Below are 19,195 nucleotides of genomic sequence, written 5' to 3'. Positions count from 1 at the left end.
CCGTGTGCTGCGACCTCCAAGGGCTTGACTCCTCACATTCGCATACACCCATGGAAACCCCGAGCCCATTGAGAGCTGTATTCCGCATCGTCTTGCGTCGAGGGACGTACAATGCCTGCGCCTCCGCATCCGTTTGACCTTGGGACACCTAAGTGCCCAGAGGTCGGCGTGCTCTCCATATGTAGCTATCCCCAGGTGTCAGTATGAGAGAACAAGCGGAGGCTCCAGAGCAAATCAAACGTACGCGTTCATGTAAGCTCCATACTTGAGGGTGCAGGCTTCAGTCGTCGCTCGCTGGGCCAGATCCTCTATTTGGTCCGGATCAACAGCCGAGCCATAGCGGATCATGGGCACGAGAGCCATGGCCTCAAAGCCCTGCGTCACGACCAGGTTGAACCATTTTGATAGCTCGCGCTGGTCGTCTGCGGCCGCGGCCGGGCTGGGGCTGAGGTAGAGGCGGACGACAACCTGCTCAATGTGCTCAAAACCCGCTTCTGCCAGCATCCGTCTTGTGTGCCCTGGTCGGATGTGTGCACTTCGGTTGGCGCGCTCGAGCCCGGACAGGACCCCCTCGCACCACTCTTCGAGCGCCGACGAGGGCTGTGGCCGCTCGTGCTCAAACCCTGGCCGCCAGTCGATCTCCGTCTGCTCGATAAAGCCATATCCAGGTTTGAGGTGCCTGCACAACTGTGAGTACTCGTATCAAAGAGAGCATGGGAAACTCATACCTGAACACGTTCTGGTATACGCGGGGCCACATGTCAGTTTCTATCGCCCCCAGCAACAAGCGGATGTGTGCCATGTCGCAATCCATCATGAGCGGACTCCAGTCTGGATCCTCGAGATCGTGTTGCTTTACCTCAACATTAGGAGGGATCCTAGCATACAAGTCAGCAGTCTGCTGGATCCAACGACGGATGGATGACACCAGGGCCACCCGCCCGCTTGAGAAGAACGCTCACATGCGTGGGGAGCTGTTGTGCAAGTCAACAGCCATGACATGGGCGTTTGGGTACCTCCTGTGCTTGTTAGAAGTGAAGTTTTGCCTGGCCTGCGAGAGGGGACACCTACTCGGCCATCTGGCAAGCCCAGATGCTCGTGCCTGACCCGAGATCCAGGATCTTAGCTGCGTCGGCTGCTGCTGCAGGGAACTCGTATTCGAGGCCACCTTTCACCATGAGGAATACTTTCTGCACAAGATCCATGCGTCGTCTTTCTCCCTGCGAAATCAGTGAGACCATGGTGACAAGGGAGAGCGTCGCATGCGAGTCTATACCTCATCAACTGGGAAGATATACTTCCCATGCTTGTGTCTGCCGAACCCTCGGCCATATTCGTCGTAGTCAGCCAAATAGGGTGGCCGTCCCACGTCGCCGGCCTCAGACTGTGGACCGACAGGGCTGTTCCTCTGTTTAGCAATGGACACTCTTCCATCTTGTCTATAGACGTACGTTTGTGACATGATGTGGTTGCTCCTTTAGCCCCTTGACCAAAGATTGGTATCTGGGTGCAGCCACACCGAAGCACACCTCATGAGGCTTCGCGCTGCCTGTCGTTGTTGCTCGTTCCGAGTCTGTTGGCAGGTACAGCCACGCTGCTCAACGTGCAGTCACCTGTGCTTGATGTTTAGTCTATGTGGATAACTTGTTAAGATCAATCTGCAGTATGTATTGCAAGAGCTATGCCACGGCATATGCAAACACTTGAGGGGTCCCAAGACCAGCACATTCGCCATGTATGGGGTTTGTGGCAGGGTTCCATGTAGTCCCCGTGACTCGGAGCACTTGCAACGACTACTTGACTTGTACCATGGACTCACTGTCTTGCGGCGGCACCTCGGGGCATTTGTAGGGAAGAAAGTCCATAAATAATTTTCCGATAGGACATCAGACGGAGAATGACTTACCGATCACTTTCGGGTCGAGTCTTTCTGTGGGATTTTTGTACAGTACGTTGTTGCACAACAGCCAGCGCCGAGATGTTGGTGGTGGGCGTAGACGAATAAGAGAACTGTACTGTCATGGCGTTAACTTTGGCTTCGGGGCGGGTTGTGTTCAAGTTGCAGATGGGCAAGCTCACCTGTAGACAAAAATTGTGCTCCTGAAGTAGTATTGGGGAATGGCGAATGGCTTGGTGATTGTCGAGGACCAAGAGGAGGAGGATTGTCGTGGTTATTGGTGGTGCTAATGACGGGCCTTGCGAATCTGCGACGCGAATAAGAATCCCAGTGGCCAAGGAGAGCTTTCAAGGATCTAGCGGGAACGGTTTGATCAATAACGGAGCTAAGATGACGAGCAAGGGTGGGTGTCAGTGATGAACCTGGTGGACACCCGGAGCGGGAATCATTTACAAGGTACAGGGTTATGGGAGGACGCTATTACCTCGACCGGCTACTTTAGGTATGACCTAGAACGACTGGAGGCCGAAGTGATTCAGTAGGAAAGCAGGCAACGGACAACCCAGCTGGTAGCGCGCTCACACGACAGTGGCAGCAGGGCAGGGCAAGATTGGCGCACTGTAGGTTCGGGACAGGACTGGAGCCTGACATGTGCGTCGTGCAATGCCCCGACCCTTTTGCATGCGGCAGGCCAGGTAATAGGTAATGCTGGGTCGACGTAGGCGGGGACGCTCTGTGATGATGCAGATTGTGAGGCAAGGTAATGTAAGGCAGAATTTCGGCGGTCTGCCAGTCTGACGAACGGGAAGCGAGGTGGGCGATTAAAGTGGGAGAGAATCATATAAAACGGTCGAGGTCGTGGGGAGGAAGCGGCTCCCGAAACATGTAAGACAAGGCGGACAGTTTAACAAAGCAGTAACAAAAGTAAGCAATGTACCTTGGAGATTTTTTCGCGGAGGAGCCGGCGGCAGCTCAAGCTTTATGTCTTAAGCAATTGCTGGACGGCAGAGAAGAAGATGCGCGCCCCCCCAGGGCCCCAAGCGGGCGTGTCAACAACAAGGTGATGAGAGATACTGGACTTTGGCAGGCGAAGACGGCTAGCAGACTAGTCTCGCAGCCCACGATGTTTTGATGCTGTTGGTGACAAGATTGTGCGCTGGCGACTGCATCGTCGTTAGCCTTGCATATGTCATCAACAAGGCCTCTTCTGAGGCGGCCTGTTTGTCTCGGCGGCGCGTCAAGTCAGGCGAGACAAGTCAAGCCATTGACTGGGCCGAAAGCCTTCTTTGTGCCGAGGACTTGCCAGCGGGAGTGTTGTCGATCTGATCGGGCACCGACTTTGGCGAAAGGCGTCCATCGCGTGCCATCTTGAGGCCGGCCAGAATACAGGGTTGGAGGCGGTGATTGTTCCTTACAGTAGCATACGCAGGTCAAGTGATAAGTCCCTTGGTCAGGAATCAAAAAAGCAGATAGGACGGCGCAACAGCTCGGCAGTTCTCTGTCCATCACGAAACACGCGAGCAGGCTGGGTATAATGAATGGCTGGCGTGCAGTCGGTGAAGCCGACGTCGTCGACGCACACAAGAACAGCACACACAAAATAAACGCGGGCAATCACCCGACTGTTGCAGCAGACATTGTCTGAAGCACTTGTAATTATGGAGACAGAGTGAAGAAACTGAATGCTCATGCATGGGGTCAAAAGCCAGCCTGAGTGCTCATGCCTGAGGGGACGAGAGTGACCAGGCGCGTCACAGTGTGCGCACGGTCTCTGAGACGGGCAGTGATTCAAGCAGGTGTTTGCTGTACCTGCGTAAGGCAAGCATTATTGAGGTAGGGTGGTACTTGAGAGTACTCACTTATTAAGGTATCAAGCCCTAATAAAAAGTGCCTGCCACCAGTCTGCATGAATAAGGGAATGACTCCTTGCTGCTGGGCTCATGTCATCCATCAGCTGCTCTTTCAACGGCCTGGCCTGAAGTACACAACATTACTGGACCAACCAACCTCAAGGAAAAGGATGGAAAGTTCCTGACCGCACTGGCCAGGCATCATCAGGTGGGCGGGACTGGATTGGGCGCCTAAGGTACCTCAGGTACCCGACCTGATGTGCGCTGCCCGTCCTGCATGTCATTCTGCTGCCGATAGTGATGACGACTGGCTCGACTGGAATGGGCAATGACTGGATGGACATGGAGGGGCAACAACAAGTCAGCGGCCATCTGAGGAAGGAAGGCCCAGGCTGGTCGACCACCTGCCCCGTCCTTTTCGATCAGCAGCCTGGCACTTGGCGCCATCAACAACACACTTGTTGAACCAACAGTTCGTGATCAAAAATCCAGTCGACACGCCCTCATAGCGATCCTCACTCCCTTGCCCAGAGGCGCTTGCTCAGCACTATATACGCGCCGAGCGGGCAGTCACTCTTTGGCGCGCGGTCTACGCGGCACAGCACCTCTTTTGATGAATCTCGTTCAACAGATACGTCTACGGTCTCCAGACCCTTATTGTTATTTGTTGCTGCCGGTTAGCCACGCGCCGGCAGCCACCTCATTCACATAACCAACAGGCTACGGAGGTACCTTATTATTACAGTGCATACGGCGCCAGAATGTGATGGGAATCACCCCGGGTTTGCTATGAGCCGGCCGGCCCACTGCGCATCGACAAGAAAGAGCAGGCCAGCGATTCTTCGCGTCTGTCTCGGTCGATATCTATGGACGCCGTCGCTCAATGACCACAAATAACGCAACCAACCCGACCGCCCGCAGCGCTGGGCAGCCCTTCTCTCCCTGCATGTCCAAGGCTCGAGCCGCGCCGTTACAGGAACACCCCGGCTTTTGGCGCGCATTTTAGCCACCTACTAGTCGCTAATGCTATGGAGCTCCCTTTTTGTCGAGCCCGACAATGCACCGTGTGCACCACCAGCGGCCAGTCTGATCGCGCTGTGCCACAGCCCACAGTGCGAGCGATCCTGCAAGCAGGGTGCGTGCTCAAATCAAGCCTGTTCGTCCAACATGCTCAAAAAAGCGCCAGTCCACATTGCTTTCCCGGGTGCGCTTCACACCTGCAGACCGACGACAACGGAGTTCATTGCTGATTGGCCCTTGGCCATCAGATTGCATCTCAAAGTTTGCTGTCCACAAACCTCTCTCCTTCTCGATCGAAGCTGCGAGCACCTGTCATGATCCGACGCAATGAAGAAACAACGGGATCGCCCGAGTTGAACGAACCGGACCGCTCCACCCCCTGGAAACGACCCGGTTTGTCGTACCGTTAGTTACTAGCGCCCGCGCAAACTGGTACGTAGTGCTCGGTACGTACTCGGTCCGCTACGTATCATACAACAAATCGATCCGCCGGTATCATAATGAAAATGCTCTCCGCAACGAGTGATATGTGTAACATGATGCATCTCCCCACCGGCCGCGTACCTTCCGCTAGGAGCCGTCTGCACTTTCTCGAGTTCCATTGGGTTCCTGCCTGTGGCTGCTGAGCCTCGACGCACGGATACCGTGAACACGGATCCTTGAACCTGGGAAGGCGTCATGCCCGCGATTCTCAGCTGGGAGCCGGGGCCTTGCGACAGCGTCGGAGATGCATGCACGCACGCAAACGGTGCCAGACGGCATCCTGGTTATTACTGTACCGCCTCACAGTCACAGGCTCAAACACATCGATAATTAAGTTTCCTCGCGTCCTTGGCAGTTTAGCACGTATTAGTGCTCTTTCGAAATCAACCGAAGAAGCCAGGGTTGTTAATTATTGGGCATCTCCCGCAATCTTGCTGGTTTATGCTCGTCCCCCCATGTTATATTAGCGTATTTGACAATCGGGAGGCGGCCCCCAAGACCTGACCCGACGCTCTGGGACATCATTTCGGGTCATCACCATCCTGCGGGACGCCAACACACACTGCCCGCAGCAGGTGAACGAATCACCTTGTCCGCTTGGAAATAATGGAATTGAACTCTGGCGATGGGGGCGGTGATGCCTGATTGTAGAACGCCCCATGCAAGGCACGAAAATCGTCCACCATAAAGCTGCCGATCTGTATTTGAGTCGCGTCCGTCGTCTGCGCGCGCCGCATTCGTGTTGCCAACAATGTTACATCTACCGAAGCGCATGGTTGAGCAGGCCAGATGATGTTGACTCGCGCCTATTGCCCGTTTGGTCCTCGTTTTCGGTAGACGATGTTTGCATGGTCAAAAGGTAGGGGTTTGTAATAAACCTTGAAGTGAGCTATTATCGCAAGGCAGCTCAATGCCCCAGGGCAGGCTTGGTCGTTCAGGGCCGCCTCCAGCAGTCCAGAAGCACAGTTCGCTAGAATGCCAATGAAACATACAGGCTTCTTGAGGCATCGATCGCGTCAAGCTGAAGAAAGCTCAGCTCCCGAGCATCAATGGTTGCTGGACGACTCGAGACAGACAGCGCATCATGCATACACCGGTCTCACGCTTGGGAACCCATCCCTGCCTGGTTTTCCCTTGCTAGGGTCGAACCAGTCTGTCGGGACCCAAATCTGCGGGCTAGAGATCCACCCCTCTGTTTAACCCCGATCTTGTACTTCGTAAATTAGGGTCACTTGCGGGTTCTGCGCCCGTGGTCCATGCCATGGGGTCCTGGCGACAGACTCATGGTATCCGGGTATCATTGGCTTTTGTGACCGTCATCGAAAAACCTGGAACTCGGAGATCAGCGTACCTCCTGAGCAGCGATATTATGACACAGAAGTCCTCCGGAACATGGGGTGGCTCAGTCGCATTCGGGCGCAGTGACCCCTGCCATGCGTGCAGAACTTTGGCTCAGACGCGACTCCAGATTCAGCTCGCACAGTAAGGACGTACTCATAGTGTTACAGTCCATGTCCGTGGTGGCACTTACCTTACTCGCAGACCGGAGTCGCGGTGCCTAATATCGCGTTCGAACACACGAGATCGTCTGCTTTGGAGGCACCGCTTTACAGGAGCGGCTACGTGTAAGAGGCGATGAACACATCTGCAACAGTATCACAGCGTCGGAGAGAGATACGACGGGAAGGGACGTGCACCCAATCACGCCCCAGAAGCTAGATACTCGAAAAATTCCGCTTATATTGATGGTATTCAGATTTCGATGAATGAAGAAAGTAGCAAAGGGCGCGTTATCACATTCTTGATCCTCTCGGGCGATGTGCATACGGCTTATCGCCCCTCATCGCCGCTCACTGCATCCGATTGCCCAAATCGACAGAGACGCGGTTTGCCGACTTGAAAAGTACGTTATCACCCCGTGATGAATGATCGCCTTGCTCGCAGTAGCTTTCTCGTCACCACATAATCCCGAGGACCATGCCAGGCTTTTAGGTTTTGAGCTCATGGCATCCCCGTGTCTGTGGGCACCGCCGGACAGGTTGAGCGTTTACCACTCATATTCACCCGTGGCCTTGTGGAAGACGTATTCTTTGCCATTCACCGTGAGCACGCCGTCCTTGAGAGTGCACTTCCTGTAAAAGAGTCAGCGAGGAGCCTACGTTTGTAACGAATTCGGTCTACCAACCACTTGTTCTTGACCCGCTGGACCTTGTCGTACATGCATAGCATCATGTGTCCTAGCCCGTCTTCATCGCCATCGTCGTCGGGCCCGACGTCATCCGGGTCATCCAAATCAGAGTTGATCGCATCCTCGTCTTCTTCCTCATCATCGTCGTCGCCGTCATATCGAGCGACGCCTTTGCCTTTCCGCTTGGAGACCGGCATCGTCTTGTGGCGGGTGGCCTCTTCGAGGGGCAGCATCAGGCCGCCGCCTTCCATAGCCTTGGCCTTGGACGCGAATTGTTTGTGCAGAATGCGATCAATCTCGACGCGACCCATGGCCTGCAGCTCGCCCGCCTCGTTCTTGCGACACAGAATAGCGTCAAAATCTTCTTCTTCTCCATCACTGTCAACCTCGCCGGCGCCGTCGGTCTGGGAATGGTGCAAGTGGCCCTGTCCATTGGACGCATGTTGTTGAGCAGCCGTGGCCGCAGCCATTTGTTGACGATAGGCGACCTGTGGGTCTGTGACTTGCTGTCCTTGCTGTCCTTGCTGATGCTGCTGCTGTTGGTGACCCGCGTGGTGCCCTTGCTGGATGGCATTGATAGAGTTGACGGCTCGCTCACCATATTGTTGCTGAAGATTTTGTGCAGCTCGGTGCGCAGCCACGTTGTTGTCCATGCCACCAAAGCTCATGGGAGGTGGCATGGGAAGGTGGTGACCTGGCTCTCTCTTGATGGTGGGCCCCGCCTCATCCTGGCCATGGGGCTCCTGCTTAATGCCATTCTGGGGAGCACTGGGCGGCTCAGGGTGTGGAAGAGGTGGTGAGAAAGTTGCTTGTGAATGAACAGGTGCTGGTACGGCTGGGGGAGCAGCTTGTACGACTGGTTGAGGCGGGGGTTCAGGCTTCTGGGGCTCGGGATCCCAAGGAAAACGGGCTACGTCTAGTTGTGAAAGTTTCTTTTGCCATCCCTGCACATCGAAGTGTTAGTAATGAAATATGTCGTTTGATTTGGATAGCTTTTGAGTGAGAAGTGCGGCAGCCTGGACAGAGGACCAGGCAACTAAATGTTCGTAGGGTAACACGTGTGGACGTGTGATAAAGTGTCGCAGCGAAATGTGGAGAAAGGCAGCCAAAGTGACCTCTGAGAGGCAGGAGTTCGGAGGGGGGGGCCGCCAAACGCAGTGCAGTTGGCTTAAAAAGGGACGCGGAGCGCCCCATTGCCTCCTCTCACAAGTCGGACGCTGCTTCCCACTCTGCCGCCAGGCAATGGTGAGGTTGCGAGAACACAATCCAAAGCATCCCGAGCGCATCGCGACCAGACGGCAATACGTGACCGTGGGAGCGGTGTGCGGCCATGCTACTGAGCACGCATACTTTTTTCGATGTTTTTTTGCGGTCACTGTTCGCCGCACCACTGATGGTCTTGCGATCGCCTTTGTCGTTTGGTTGCGCGGGGAAGACGATGGGTGCACCGCAGCCACGAGGAATGGGCAATTGCGGTCTTGAGCGCATGGAAAAAAAAGGAACTCAAGTGCTTACCTGTCGCAGCATCTCCAGCACTGATTCTTCGATGCCGCTCTCCTCAAAATCGACGCGGGAACTGTTAATCACCTCGTCGATGACCGACTGGTAGACATTGCCGACGGCTTGGTTCGACATGGCGAGGGCAGTCGACGAGACGGAGGCTTGGCTCAAGCGGTATGCGTGAATCACAGTGGACTACTCGGAGTTGTCGACGACTTGCATCTACTGGAGTTGTCGTCGTCAAATGCTTGTGTTTGGTCGAGTCAAACAGCGGTGCTGTGAAACGCACGTGGCTCGCTGCACTCGGACCTTGGAAACTTTGACTCGCTCGATGTATCCGTAGGCTATCTTGCGTATGCTTTGCCGAAAGTGACTGTGCGTGAATACTCGATCGAATGTCACTATCGTGATATCGCAGTCGCTCAATGTTGGATGCATGGGCGAAGTTGCCTGCGATCGGTAGATTCCCTATAACCCACATCCCCGACGCCCGTGCTCGGATTAGTCATCCGACAGCCACCCGAATGCCGCAGAATTCAAACCTTTACGAACCCTCGCCTTGATGTAGCAAGGTTATCACCACAAATTCGACCCTACTTACCAGTGGCTTCTATATGTACTGAGTCTTCAGGCCAGCTGGCGCATTCACCGTGGGGGGTACTGAGGCGAGCCTGTGTGAGTACTCCCAAGTTATAATCACAAACGCCAGCCTTGGGGCATATGCATTAGAAAGGCCTGTTATGACTACCCCAAGCAAACGCCTTGCCGTGCTATCTGATTTCCACAAAGTTTCCGCTAGAAACGCTATAGAGTGTCTCGGTCCCGGCCATGGCACTGTCTCAATATCATCCAGATCATTTCACTCGTGCGTGGTGAAGCACTTTCGTACCACGAGCATTGAAGTGCAAAACTCCCTCAGCCCGCACGCCAACCCGCTCAAGCAGAATGCCACCCTAAGGAAAGGTGGTACTTACCGTGGATCATTCGGAGCAGCTACTCCCAACTCCCTCAGCGAATGGTCATGCTTTTAGCCATCTCGGCCTTGCTGGTGGATCCTGAGCCGCTGATGCTGCCAGGCGCGCCAGCCTTCTTCTCAAACACCTTCCAGAACTTCAGACTCTCATCGGCGGCGGCCGTTGCGAGCATCTGTCCGTCAGGGCTGAGGCAGCTGTGCAGCACACGGCTCTCGTGAGCAGGGATCTCCACATTGCGGACCAGGGTTGGGTAGCTCCAAATGCTGAGAGAGTTGTCGGGGAATCCGCTCGAGCTGACGATCTCACGGTAGTTTTGGCTCCAGCGAAGAGAGGTGACCTGAGAGCCGGTGTCGATGCTGTTCACGCGAGCACCAGAGGTCGAATTCCAGAAGTGGATGTGGCGGTCGTAAGAGCCACCACCAGTGGCCAACAGGTTCATGTTCCACGGGCACCACGAGAGGGCCTTGACCGCAGCCTTGTGGTTGGTCTTTGTGAACTTGGGCACCGATAGAGAGCGCGCGTCCCAGATGGAGACTAGATTGTCGTTGCCGCCAGTAGCAAGCTGCGCACCATCTGATCGCCACTCAAGACCGCAGACCTCAGACGTGTGCGAGACAAGCTCGGCAACCTTGTGCTCGGCGACCCGAACATCGTGGTTGAACACGAGGCCGCTACGCGCGCCGGTGGAGAGGAGATGCTTGCTCCACCCCATAACACCGACACGAGTGTCGTGGCCGTACATGCTGCGGATCTTGGTTGACTCGGCAACATCCCAAATCTGGACCTCGCCTGTCCCCAAACCAACGCCGACGTAGGCACCATCGCCCGACCATTTGACGCTGCTGATGTAGGTGTCCGCTGTGGTCTCCAGGAGGCACTCTACACTGCCTTCATCCGCGGACCAGACATAGACACTGCGCTCCAATCCAATGGCCACCTGGTTCTGCGAGCTCCAGTCCAAAAGGTTGAGGTAGTAGTCGTCAATGAGGCCAGGGGCGTCAAGAACCCTCTCCGGGGCGGTCGCAATGCGACGTCGCAGCTGCGCCGAGCTGCTAGTAGCAGGCCTCAGCGGCCGGTTGTACTGCTTGCGGAGGTCAATGGGCTTGGATGACTCGGGGGGCGCTGGCTTGAACTCAAGAATGCGTGTGTTGAGCTTGACTCCGCATGCGCTTGCCAGCGAGTCTTGATAGGCGACAGTGTTGGGAGAGGGGCGAGTGTAGTCGGTGCCCTCCTCGTCGTTGATGCTGAGACCCTCGAGAGCGGCCGCAGTATCGTCCGCAGCTGAGTTGAGAACAGAAGAGCTGAAACCGCTGCTGGTCTTGGGGCGCTTCTCAGCCGCATCGATTTTGCTGGAGCCGGCATTGGCGATCCCTGAGCTTGCTGTACGGCTGGGGATGAAGCGATCGGCGCCATAGGACACAGTGTTCTTGCTGCACTTCTTGCGCAGGGGGGCCTTCTTTGCCTTGGCGCTGGAAGGTGTTTTGCCTGTGCCTGTGAGGGTGAAATCTGACACGCCCAGCTCCAGGGCCTTGCGGGGAGTGTGAACGACACGGGCAATGTTCGACTTGGGCGAGTCACGGTGACTGCTGCGGGTGGTGTCTCTTTGCGAGGGCTTCGACGTCGATCTGGAAAGGTGGGACATGAGGCTACCACCGTATGTGGACTTGGCTGGCTTCTCCGGAGTGAAGGGTGATGAGTCGAGGTTGAGGGGGATGGTGGTTGTGTTGGAGTTTTGCCGGGGTGATGGAGTGAGAGGCATTCGTCCACCCGCTGTGCGGGTGTTGAACAGCCCCTTGTGGGACTTGATCGGTGTTGATACTGTTGCAGATGCCATGGTGACGACTGAACTGACTCTATCGGTATAGACTTGAAGATGAGATTGCTCAAAAGAATCGAAACTCGTTTCAATAACAAGCGCTGCGTATGACCCAGAAGCTCATCAAGAGCCAGAGAAGAGCCAAGCTGTATCTTAGGAAGTCGGAGAAGAGGCTTGTTTGTGGGTAGTAGCTGGGAGGCAAGAGACAGTTCATGGAAGGGCAGGCCAGCGGCAGCCTTTTGTTTACAATTTGCCCCACTTGACGTTTGGCCGGGCAACGGGGAGCCTGTAGCGGCTTGTCGAAAATCCGCCGCCGGCGCGGCTGAAGCTAGTCTCGACAAGGCTTAGCGCAGAAAATGCCCCTGCCGAAATTGCGTCAAACTCCAACTGCCAATCTGCCGTCTTGATTATCCACAGGTCTCCTCCACAATCCACACTGCAACGACAAGGCTGATCGACCGACATTGTGCAGCTAGACGACCGCTTTCGAAGTTAGGGCACTCTTTGCAGTGTATTCACGCCTGGTCCGTCCTCACAACCGAAAATCCGACACCCCGAATGCTTCAAGAACCTGTTCTTGACTCAGTCGTCTCGTGCACCTGCCTTGAGATGATCCATTAAGGCGCCATCGAGCCCGACAGTAGCCTGTCAAGATGGTTCAACCTTCGACACCAGGGGGCTTCCACGCCTCCATTTTTGGGGGACCTAGTGCATCTATTTCCAATGCGGAGTCGGGAAACAGTGCATCTCACGACCCGACGACATTATCAGCAGCCGGTACTGTTGTTGCAATGTCCACAGATGGCACCAACACTCCCACTGGGGTACCCACCCCCGGATCTGCTACATCATCAAACAACACATACATATTACCGAGCTCGCCAGCCAAGAATCGAATCGCCGCCGGTGGATACCGTCCCAAGGTCACGCGCACGAGGGGACAGAGACCCGCATGTCTTGTCAACGCTTCCGTCACGTATTGCGGTAACAACCAGATCTTTGCCTTTGGAGGGTTCGATCGATATACGGACGAGGTCTATAATCATGTTCTCAAGTTGGACTTGACAAGCCACCAGTGGTCGCTTGTTGACAACTACGGCGATATACCAGGGGTTCGGATGGGTCATACCGCAACACTGTATCAGGGCGACAAGTTGCTGGTGTTCGGCGGCGAGAACGAACATCGCACGTACTTGGCAGACCTGATCATGTTCGACCTGAAAACCGCGCACTGGACACAGCCGGCAGTTACTGGTCCCATACCCCAGGGTCGCGCAAGGCACGCCGCTATCCTGCACGAGGACAAGCTCTTTATTATCGGTGGCATCACTGGCCAGAACAACTACGTGCTCGATGACATTTGCTTTCTCGATTTGAAGACATTCACCTGGTCCAAGTCATGGAGGTTCGTGGGGCGGTTTGATCATTCTGCCTATGTGTGGGCGGACAGGATCTGGGTGTTCGGTGGGCTGAGCGAGGACATGGACAAGGTCAGCGATCTCTGGTGGCTGGACCTGAAAGGAAGCCCTGAATTCGACTCGCGCCCACATGTCGGGGTGTTTGATCGCAGCTCATCCAACAACCGTACTCTAGGCCATGCCTCTCGACCACCGTACACCAGCATGGCGCCTGCGTCCTCGACAAGCACTAGTGGCTATGCCGCCAACTCTCGCACCGCACAGGTCAATCCGCCTTCATTCCAGATCAAGTCCTATGCCCCTGTGGCACCTGGCTCTATCTCTTCTGTCAAGTTCATCTCTGGCCCGGCAGTGCCCTCACAAGGGTCAGGCATTCACTACCATGCATACTCGTCAGGATGTTTACTGGACTTTGTCACTCCTGCGGCAACAATTACACCGCGAGAGTGCTCACTGTCTTCCCTAGATCTCAATACTATGCGATGGCAGAAGCTTGCAGAGGGGCATGAAATCTTCCGGCCCGATTATAGGTGGCAATACTGCACCATCAATGATGACGGGACCAAAGCCTGGCTACTTGGATGTCCAACCGATCCAGGAACCAACGGATACGAGGAGTACTTGAGGTGAGTTTTCGTACGCGAGTGTATCTACTAGACAACTGACCTCGCAGCGATATCATGGAGGTTGACCTTCGCAAATATGGTTTCCTGGGAAACAATATGGCTCCAGAACCACGTGCAGCCGCGAGGCCCTCAGCCACTGTGCGGCCCAGCGACCAACCGTCAAAGGGGTTGGGCGGTGATCTGGCTAAACTCTTCGACCAGCCACCTGAATCTGGGAGCGGTACAGATTTTGTCGTGACGGCACTGGCTGCCGACGTAGACGAAGACGGCCTCGATTCTGGTTCGAAAGAACACGACGACATGTCGCAAGACCCGAATTGGCTGGCTCCGGATGCACCTACGTCTCGACCCATTCACGTTCATAAACTCATTTTGCTAGCACGCTGGCCACATTTCGCACGCCTCTACAATGCGCAGATGGCTGAGTTTCACACAAAGAAGATGCACATCCCGGAGCCCTATTCGGTTGTCAAGGCATTCCTCTACTACCTGTACACGGACTCCATTCAAGGCACCCCCGACGCCAGGGAAAGTGACGGCAGAACCGCCCTGACCGACGTGGCTGGTCTGCTCGTCATGTCCAACATCTACAATATTCCTCACTTGCGTCTTCTTTGTGTCAACAGGCTGGCACGCGAGCTTGACGTGGAGCACGCATGTGTGATCTGGCTCTGTGCTGGCCTTGCGTCAGAGGAATGGCTGAGGAAGCGCGCTTGCACCTTCTGCTTCACTCATTGGGGCCGCATCGTCCGTACGCAAGGCTTTCTCAACCTCCCGCGCAGTGCCTTGGTAGAGCTCTCCCAGGAGATTGATATGGAAGGCCGCATCGTCGGAGGTGAAGAGCTCGAGTGGGGGGGCATGGGCCCAGGGGAGATGCAAGCCCCTCGCAAGGAGAGTGTGTCGAGCAATCAGACACAAACGATGGAGTCGGAGGCTGAGGATGATGAGGGTATGGAAATGAATTAACTGAGCACAAGGACGGCGATGGCGCATCGGCGAGGATTGATCTTCTTAGTCCGCTCCTCATGTATCTTTTGGGGTGTTTTCGGGTTTGGCATTGCGAGGTGTTGGGGGCACTGGCTGTCTAGTGTAATTAGTTTATATGCGATAGTATTGTTCCTTGTTAGCTAGCCGTGCAGGCAGTCAAGATTGCAATTCTCGCATCGGCCAAGGTTGGAAGAACGTGACGCTCGTAACGCTTTAGAGTCTATCGGCAGTAACGACTAATCTATAGAGAAACCTTTCAACCTTTGCATGTCGACGAGTGAAGCCAAGACATAGGAATACATCGCCATATGCGTACGTACGTACGTTGTACAATCTTTGACACAGAGTGTAGCGACCAATTGAACCAGCGTTTGAATAGCCAAGAGCGACGGCAACGACCATGAGCGTCAAAAACGTAAGCAAGCATAGAGCAAGTTATGAGATCACGTCCGTGTAGCAACTCCACCCCATGCGCATGTGCGCTTGCCTGTCCCTAGAATGGGACACCAGGTCGGGGTACTGTACACCCTGCCAACCCGAATGTCCAGCCAGCGAAGCCACCTCTCAAAGTTGGCGAGTCATCCAGATCTGCCTCGTCTACATCCTATCTGATGTAGACGAGGGGCACGTATTGAGGAAGAACCGGCGGCCCACGTGGCAGATTGGGGGAGTCTCCGCTCCAGGAAGGCCTCTAAATGCCGCTCTCTCCTCTCACATATTGGTGCTGTCGACACTAGGGCCCTCTGCCGGTCATCATGTCGTTCACCCAGATGGACAAACGCTGAGCGGCCGGTGCGGGCGCGAGGAGGCGGTCGAACTGTAGGTGGGGGGTGTTGGTGGGGTACTCTGGCTCGACGGCACAAAGGTGGCTGCAGTGGTCGTGTTTTGCCCTGAATCCACCCAGGAGACACTGGCACGGCATTCTCCAACGTGGATCTTTCAGTGAACCTTCAGTCCCGCGCAGTCGCGTCACACCTCCAGCGGTGTGACTTTTTCCGTCCTAGTCCAAACCCGGAACGCCGTGGTTACTCCACGCCCTTGGAAGGGCGCCTTCAGAAAATATACTTGGTAACCGAAATGCAAGGAAAATCGAAAATCGTAGAACTTTTGGGTGTTGTTATTGTTGGGCGCGCACATCTATGGTGCGCTGGATCGGAGGGGTGTTCGCATCGAAGCTGATCTGCTCCTCGATGTGACATGCCACCAGGGTCGGTAGCGGCAGCGGCTGGCGATCCATTTGTGATAACTGGATGATTGCCGCTTTCGAGCGTAATCAGCGTTTCGAGCTACGACGTCACCAGCAATCTGCGATCGAATAGCTGATGACCTCATGCATCTCAATCCAGATTGTTTGAGTGTGGTCCTCACGGCATGCGAATGCCAATCGCACGAGGCTTTCTCATAACTCAGAGCACCTATGCCTGTGGTTGCGGTGTCGACTCATTGGAGACCATGCCAACACCGTTGATGCCCATTTGTGGGAGCTTGATACCGGCAGCCTCAGCCTGCAGCTTGAAATCAGGATTGCATGGTAGCGAATGCGATTTGTGCTGTGCGACGTTAGAGCTGGGGAGCTTGATAGCAGTGGCAGGGGTAAGGTAGGTACTCACATATTTGAGGCCATTCAAGTTCTTGTAGCGCTTGCCGCAGGTCTCGCAGTGGAAGGGCTTCTCCTTCTCCATGCCTTGAGTGCCCGGATAAGGAGCACTAGTCTCTGGGTTCACGATGGAGAACGTCCCGTCTCCGTTCTCATGTAGCTGTTGGGTCTGGTGGCCGTGGGACTTGTGGTATCTAGTGCGACGAGTCAGTGATCAGCCACGCCCCATGCAAGCGCGGAAAAGTGTGGTGGCACTCACTTTAAGCCATTCTGGTTCTTGTAAGCTTTCTCGCAGCCAATGACAGGGCATTTGAACGGCTTGTGTTCCTCATTCATCATCATGCTCTGCAGGCGCTGAATGAGGAGCTGATTCGCCTGCGGGTCGTTCATCTGCTGGCCTTGGTGAATGCCCAGCTGTGCGAGCTGCTGTTGTATCGCGCGATTGCCTCCTTGTGGGAAAGTGCCATTGGGACTGAAAAGATGTCTGCCCGGATCGTTGATGCAGAGATTCGGGTCGGCGCTGTTACCATTCGTACCGTTCCCATTGGCATTCGAGTGGTTGCCTGCGTTCCCATTGGCATTGCCGAAGTTGCCGTTGGCAATATCAACGTTGCCCCCGCCCATGGGCATACCTGGGAGGTCCTCGTCCATGCCGTCCATGTCCATGGACTGCTGCTGATGTGACTGCTGCGTGGATAGAGTCGGGGTGTTGACAGAAGACACGGTAGGGTTATGCTGGAAGCCAAAGTTGGAGGCTGCCGGGGTTGTGGGTTGGGATGTGCGTAGACCTTGTGTGATACCTGACGTGTCCATGTTGAGCTGTGGGCGCTGCTGCTGGCCAAACATATGTCGGGTCTGGTGCATGCGCTGCTGGTTCCCATGATCAAACTCCATGGTACCGACCGCATCGTCCATTTCCATGTCGGCCACAGCGTCCAGATCTGGGTTGGTGTTTAGGCCTCCGAACTGCGAGTTGTTGAAGTCGTCATTCTGCTGCACCGCTCCCATGAGGGGCAGGTTTCCACCAGGCATGTGCGTACCGACCTGCGTCGGCGATGGACGAGCTGTGGTCTGACCAGGCGTTGGCGGATTCGATGCGAGATTGTTGTTTCCCGGAAGTCCCGTATTGGGCGTGAAGGCAGCAAAGTTAGTGTTCCTCCAGCCGCCGTCAGGGTTGGCGTCGGTGTGCGATTCTTCGTAATGTTGAAGGAGTCCATGCAGGTCGTCGAGTTTCTGACCGCAGCAGGTGAAATCCTTCATAAAGCTCGCCTCCAACTTGGGGAGGTAGCTACCGGAGTGGAATGACGGGGACTGGTGCACCCCGCCAAAGGGCGATGTGCCTTGCATGGTAATACTAAAATGTCCATGTTAGCGAGTGATGAACATAACGCAGGTTGCCGACACCTCGGGAGCAAGGAAGCCGACTGGCGTCGCGGACGGCTCAAATCACACACAGGGCCCGGCATGTCTCGGGGGCGGTCTCGAGACATGCGGGACAGTGGCGTTCTCGACAGCGCTCTGACGACTTGCCCAGCTCCAGCACGAGAGAAGAGCGAGGCAATTTCGATCGGAGCAGGGGAAGAATGGCATGGATGCGGGACTCACTCATCGCGGACAAAGCTGCCAAATGACAAGCCGCCCCAGCTGCTGATGCCGCCTCCCATGAGGCTCCCAGCGAGAGACTCGCGGCGGTGGCGGTTGAGGTTGTCTCTGTCCTGGTTGCTGTTGTGGATGGGTCGAGGGCCGGCGCTCACAAAGGAGCCCTGACGACCGCGACCCGCCGAAGCATCTATTCCTAGCCCAGAGGCCATTTCAAGGACGTGGCCGATCGGCTGGTCGTGATCAGGGCGGTAGGTAGGTCGTGTGTACAAAGAGGCGCGGGGTGTCTCGGCGTGCGCAATCGTTCGGGGTTGGCCAAGTCAGGAGCGAGCGGGGGATGGGAGGCTATCGTGACTTTGTCGCGAGAAAAAAGCTCCACAGGGGCTTGTGGGTGATCGTGGTCGTGGATGTGTGTGTGTGGTAGCAGCTGGGCAGAGTAAGGTATATACAAGCCGTCGTCTGTTCGTGCGGTCTACGGAGTACGGGGTCGACGGAAGCAGACGTTTGGGAGGCTGAGGCCAAAGTAGCGATAGCGTGAGTCGTAGAAGGAACGAAGATGAGCAAAAGGTGAGGTTGACGTGAGGGTCGAAGCAAAGGAGATACGTAAGTGCCAGTAGGTGAAGGGAATACTAGAAGCCAAGCGTCGACTTATTTATTCGGGCGACAGTGACACAGGCAGACCTGGCTGGCCTTGCCTTGCCTGGGTGGCAGTGGCCGGAACGGAGCCAGACCCAGACGTAAATCGGCGCGAGGTGAGATGAGCGCATCAAAGACCCCGACACTTTACCCTTTCGGACATTGCGACACACCTAGGTGCCTTGCACGAGACCATGATTATTATTAGTGTGTCGCCTCGGCCTCGGGGACCTGGCATTGACTTTGCTACAGGATGCTCCATCATTTTCGAGAGACATGCGCCTCGAGGCGCTTCCCAACGATTCTGGGTTATCTTCATATTGTCACGGCGTTCATCCAGCATGCCCCGGCCGCTGGAAATGTGGACTACTAGGCACATGTACGTCCTTACTCACGCACAGGCGGAACGGTGCAGCGCTCCTTCCCACAACCGTCCCAGTACAGTCATGGCTGCAAGTGGGCAAGTGCGGATGGACTGCTGGGATCCGTCCACTGCCTGGCCTGCCTGCGGCCCTGCGCAGGCTGCGCTGGAGCTGCCACTAAGAACTACGGGCTTGGACTCGGCGCCAGCTGCACGGTTTGCAAGTGGGCACGGACCAGGGCC

At 55.5% G+C, this 19,195-nt stretch overlaps 5 protein-coding genes across 5 annotated transcripts; 1 reads left to right on the top strand and 4 right to left on the bottom strand.

Annotated features, from left to right (window-relative positions):
• Window positions 1-55: 55 nt before the first annotated feature.
• Window positions 56-1,618, bottom strand: F5Z01DRAFT_530550 (methyl transferase). The gene is made up of 7 exons (XM_046260452.1): window positions 1,452-1,618; window positions 1,277-1,400; window positions 1,072-1,220; window positions 963-1,019; window positions 729-878; window positions 245-679; window positions 56-185 (listed from the first exon to the last, which is right to left on the bottom strand). The coding sequence occupies exons 1-7, from the start codon at window positions 1,460-1,462 to the stop codon at window positions 149-151; spliced, it is 963 nt and encodes a 320-aa protein (XP_046119892.1). The 5' UTR covers window positions 1,463-1,618; the 3' UTR covers window positions 56-148.
• Window positions 1,619-6,969: 5,351 nt separating this feature from the next.
• On the bottom strand, window positions 6,970-9,404 carry F5Z01DRAFT_650643 (transcription factor IIA, alpha/beta subunit). The gene is made up of 3 exons (XM_046263180.1): window positions 8,954-9,404; window positions 7,436-8,382; window positions 6,970-7,382 (listed from the first exon to the last, which is right to left on the bottom strand). The coding sequence occupies exons 1-3, from the start codon at window positions 9,071-9,073 to the stop codon at window positions 7,298-7,300; spliced, it is 1,152 nt and encodes a 383-aa protein (XP_046119891.1). The 5' UTR covers window positions 9,074-9,404; the 3' UTR covers window positions 6,970-7,297.
• A 542-nt stretch (window positions 9,405-9,946) lies between these two features.
• F5Z01DRAFT_634934 (WD repeat-containing protein slp1) lies at window positions 9,947-11,746 on the bottom strand (the record flags this gene model as incomplete). Its single annotated transcript, XM_046262106.1, has 1 exon — window positions 9,947-11,746. The coding sequence occupies one exon, from the start codon at window positions 11,744-11,746 to the stop codon at window positions 9,947-9,949; it is 1,800 nt and encodes a 599-aa protein (XP_046119890.1).
• Window positions 11,747-12,039: 293 nt separating this feature from the next.
• Window positions 12,040-15,115, top strand: F5Z01DRAFT_526457 (kelch repeat protein). The gene is made up of 2 exons (XM_046260443.1): window positions 12,040-13,772; window positions 13,820-15,115. Exons 1-2 carry the CDS (start codon window positions 12,382-12,384, stop codon window positions 14,736-14,738), a joined length of 2,310 nt encoding a protein of 769 aa, XP_046119889.1. The 5' UTR covers window positions 12,040-12,381; the 3' UTR covers window positions 14,739-15,115.
• An 812-nt stretch (window positions 15,116-15,927) lies between these two features.
• Window positions 15,928-18,476, bottom strand: F5Z01DRAFT_526920 (uncharacterized protein). Its single transcript, XM_046260445.1, has 4 exons — window positions 17,962-18,476; window positions 16,616-17,710; window positions 16,370-16,550; window positions 15,928-16,309 (listed from the first exon to the last, which is right to left on the bottom strand). Exons 1-4 carry the CDS (start codon window positions 18,165-18,167, stop codon window positions 16,175-16,177), a joined length of 1,617 nt encoding a protein of 538 aa, XP_046119888.1. The 5' UTR covers window positions 18,168-18,476; the 3' UTR covers window positions 15,928-16,174.
• Between the last annotated feature and the right edge of the window lie 719 nt (window positions 18,477-19,195).

This window comes from Emericellopsis atlantica (assembly GCF_019669845.1).
Source record: "Emericellopsis atlantica unplaced genomic scaffold F5Z01scaffold_8, whole genome shotgun sequence".
Classification (NCBI taxonomy): domain Eukaryota; kingdom Fungi; phylum Ascomycota; class Sordariomycetes; order Hypocreales; family Bionectriaceae; genus Emericellopsis; species Emericellopsis atlantica.
Note: the sequence above shows the minus strand (reverse complement) of the source record. Positions and strands in the feature narration are given on the sequence as shown.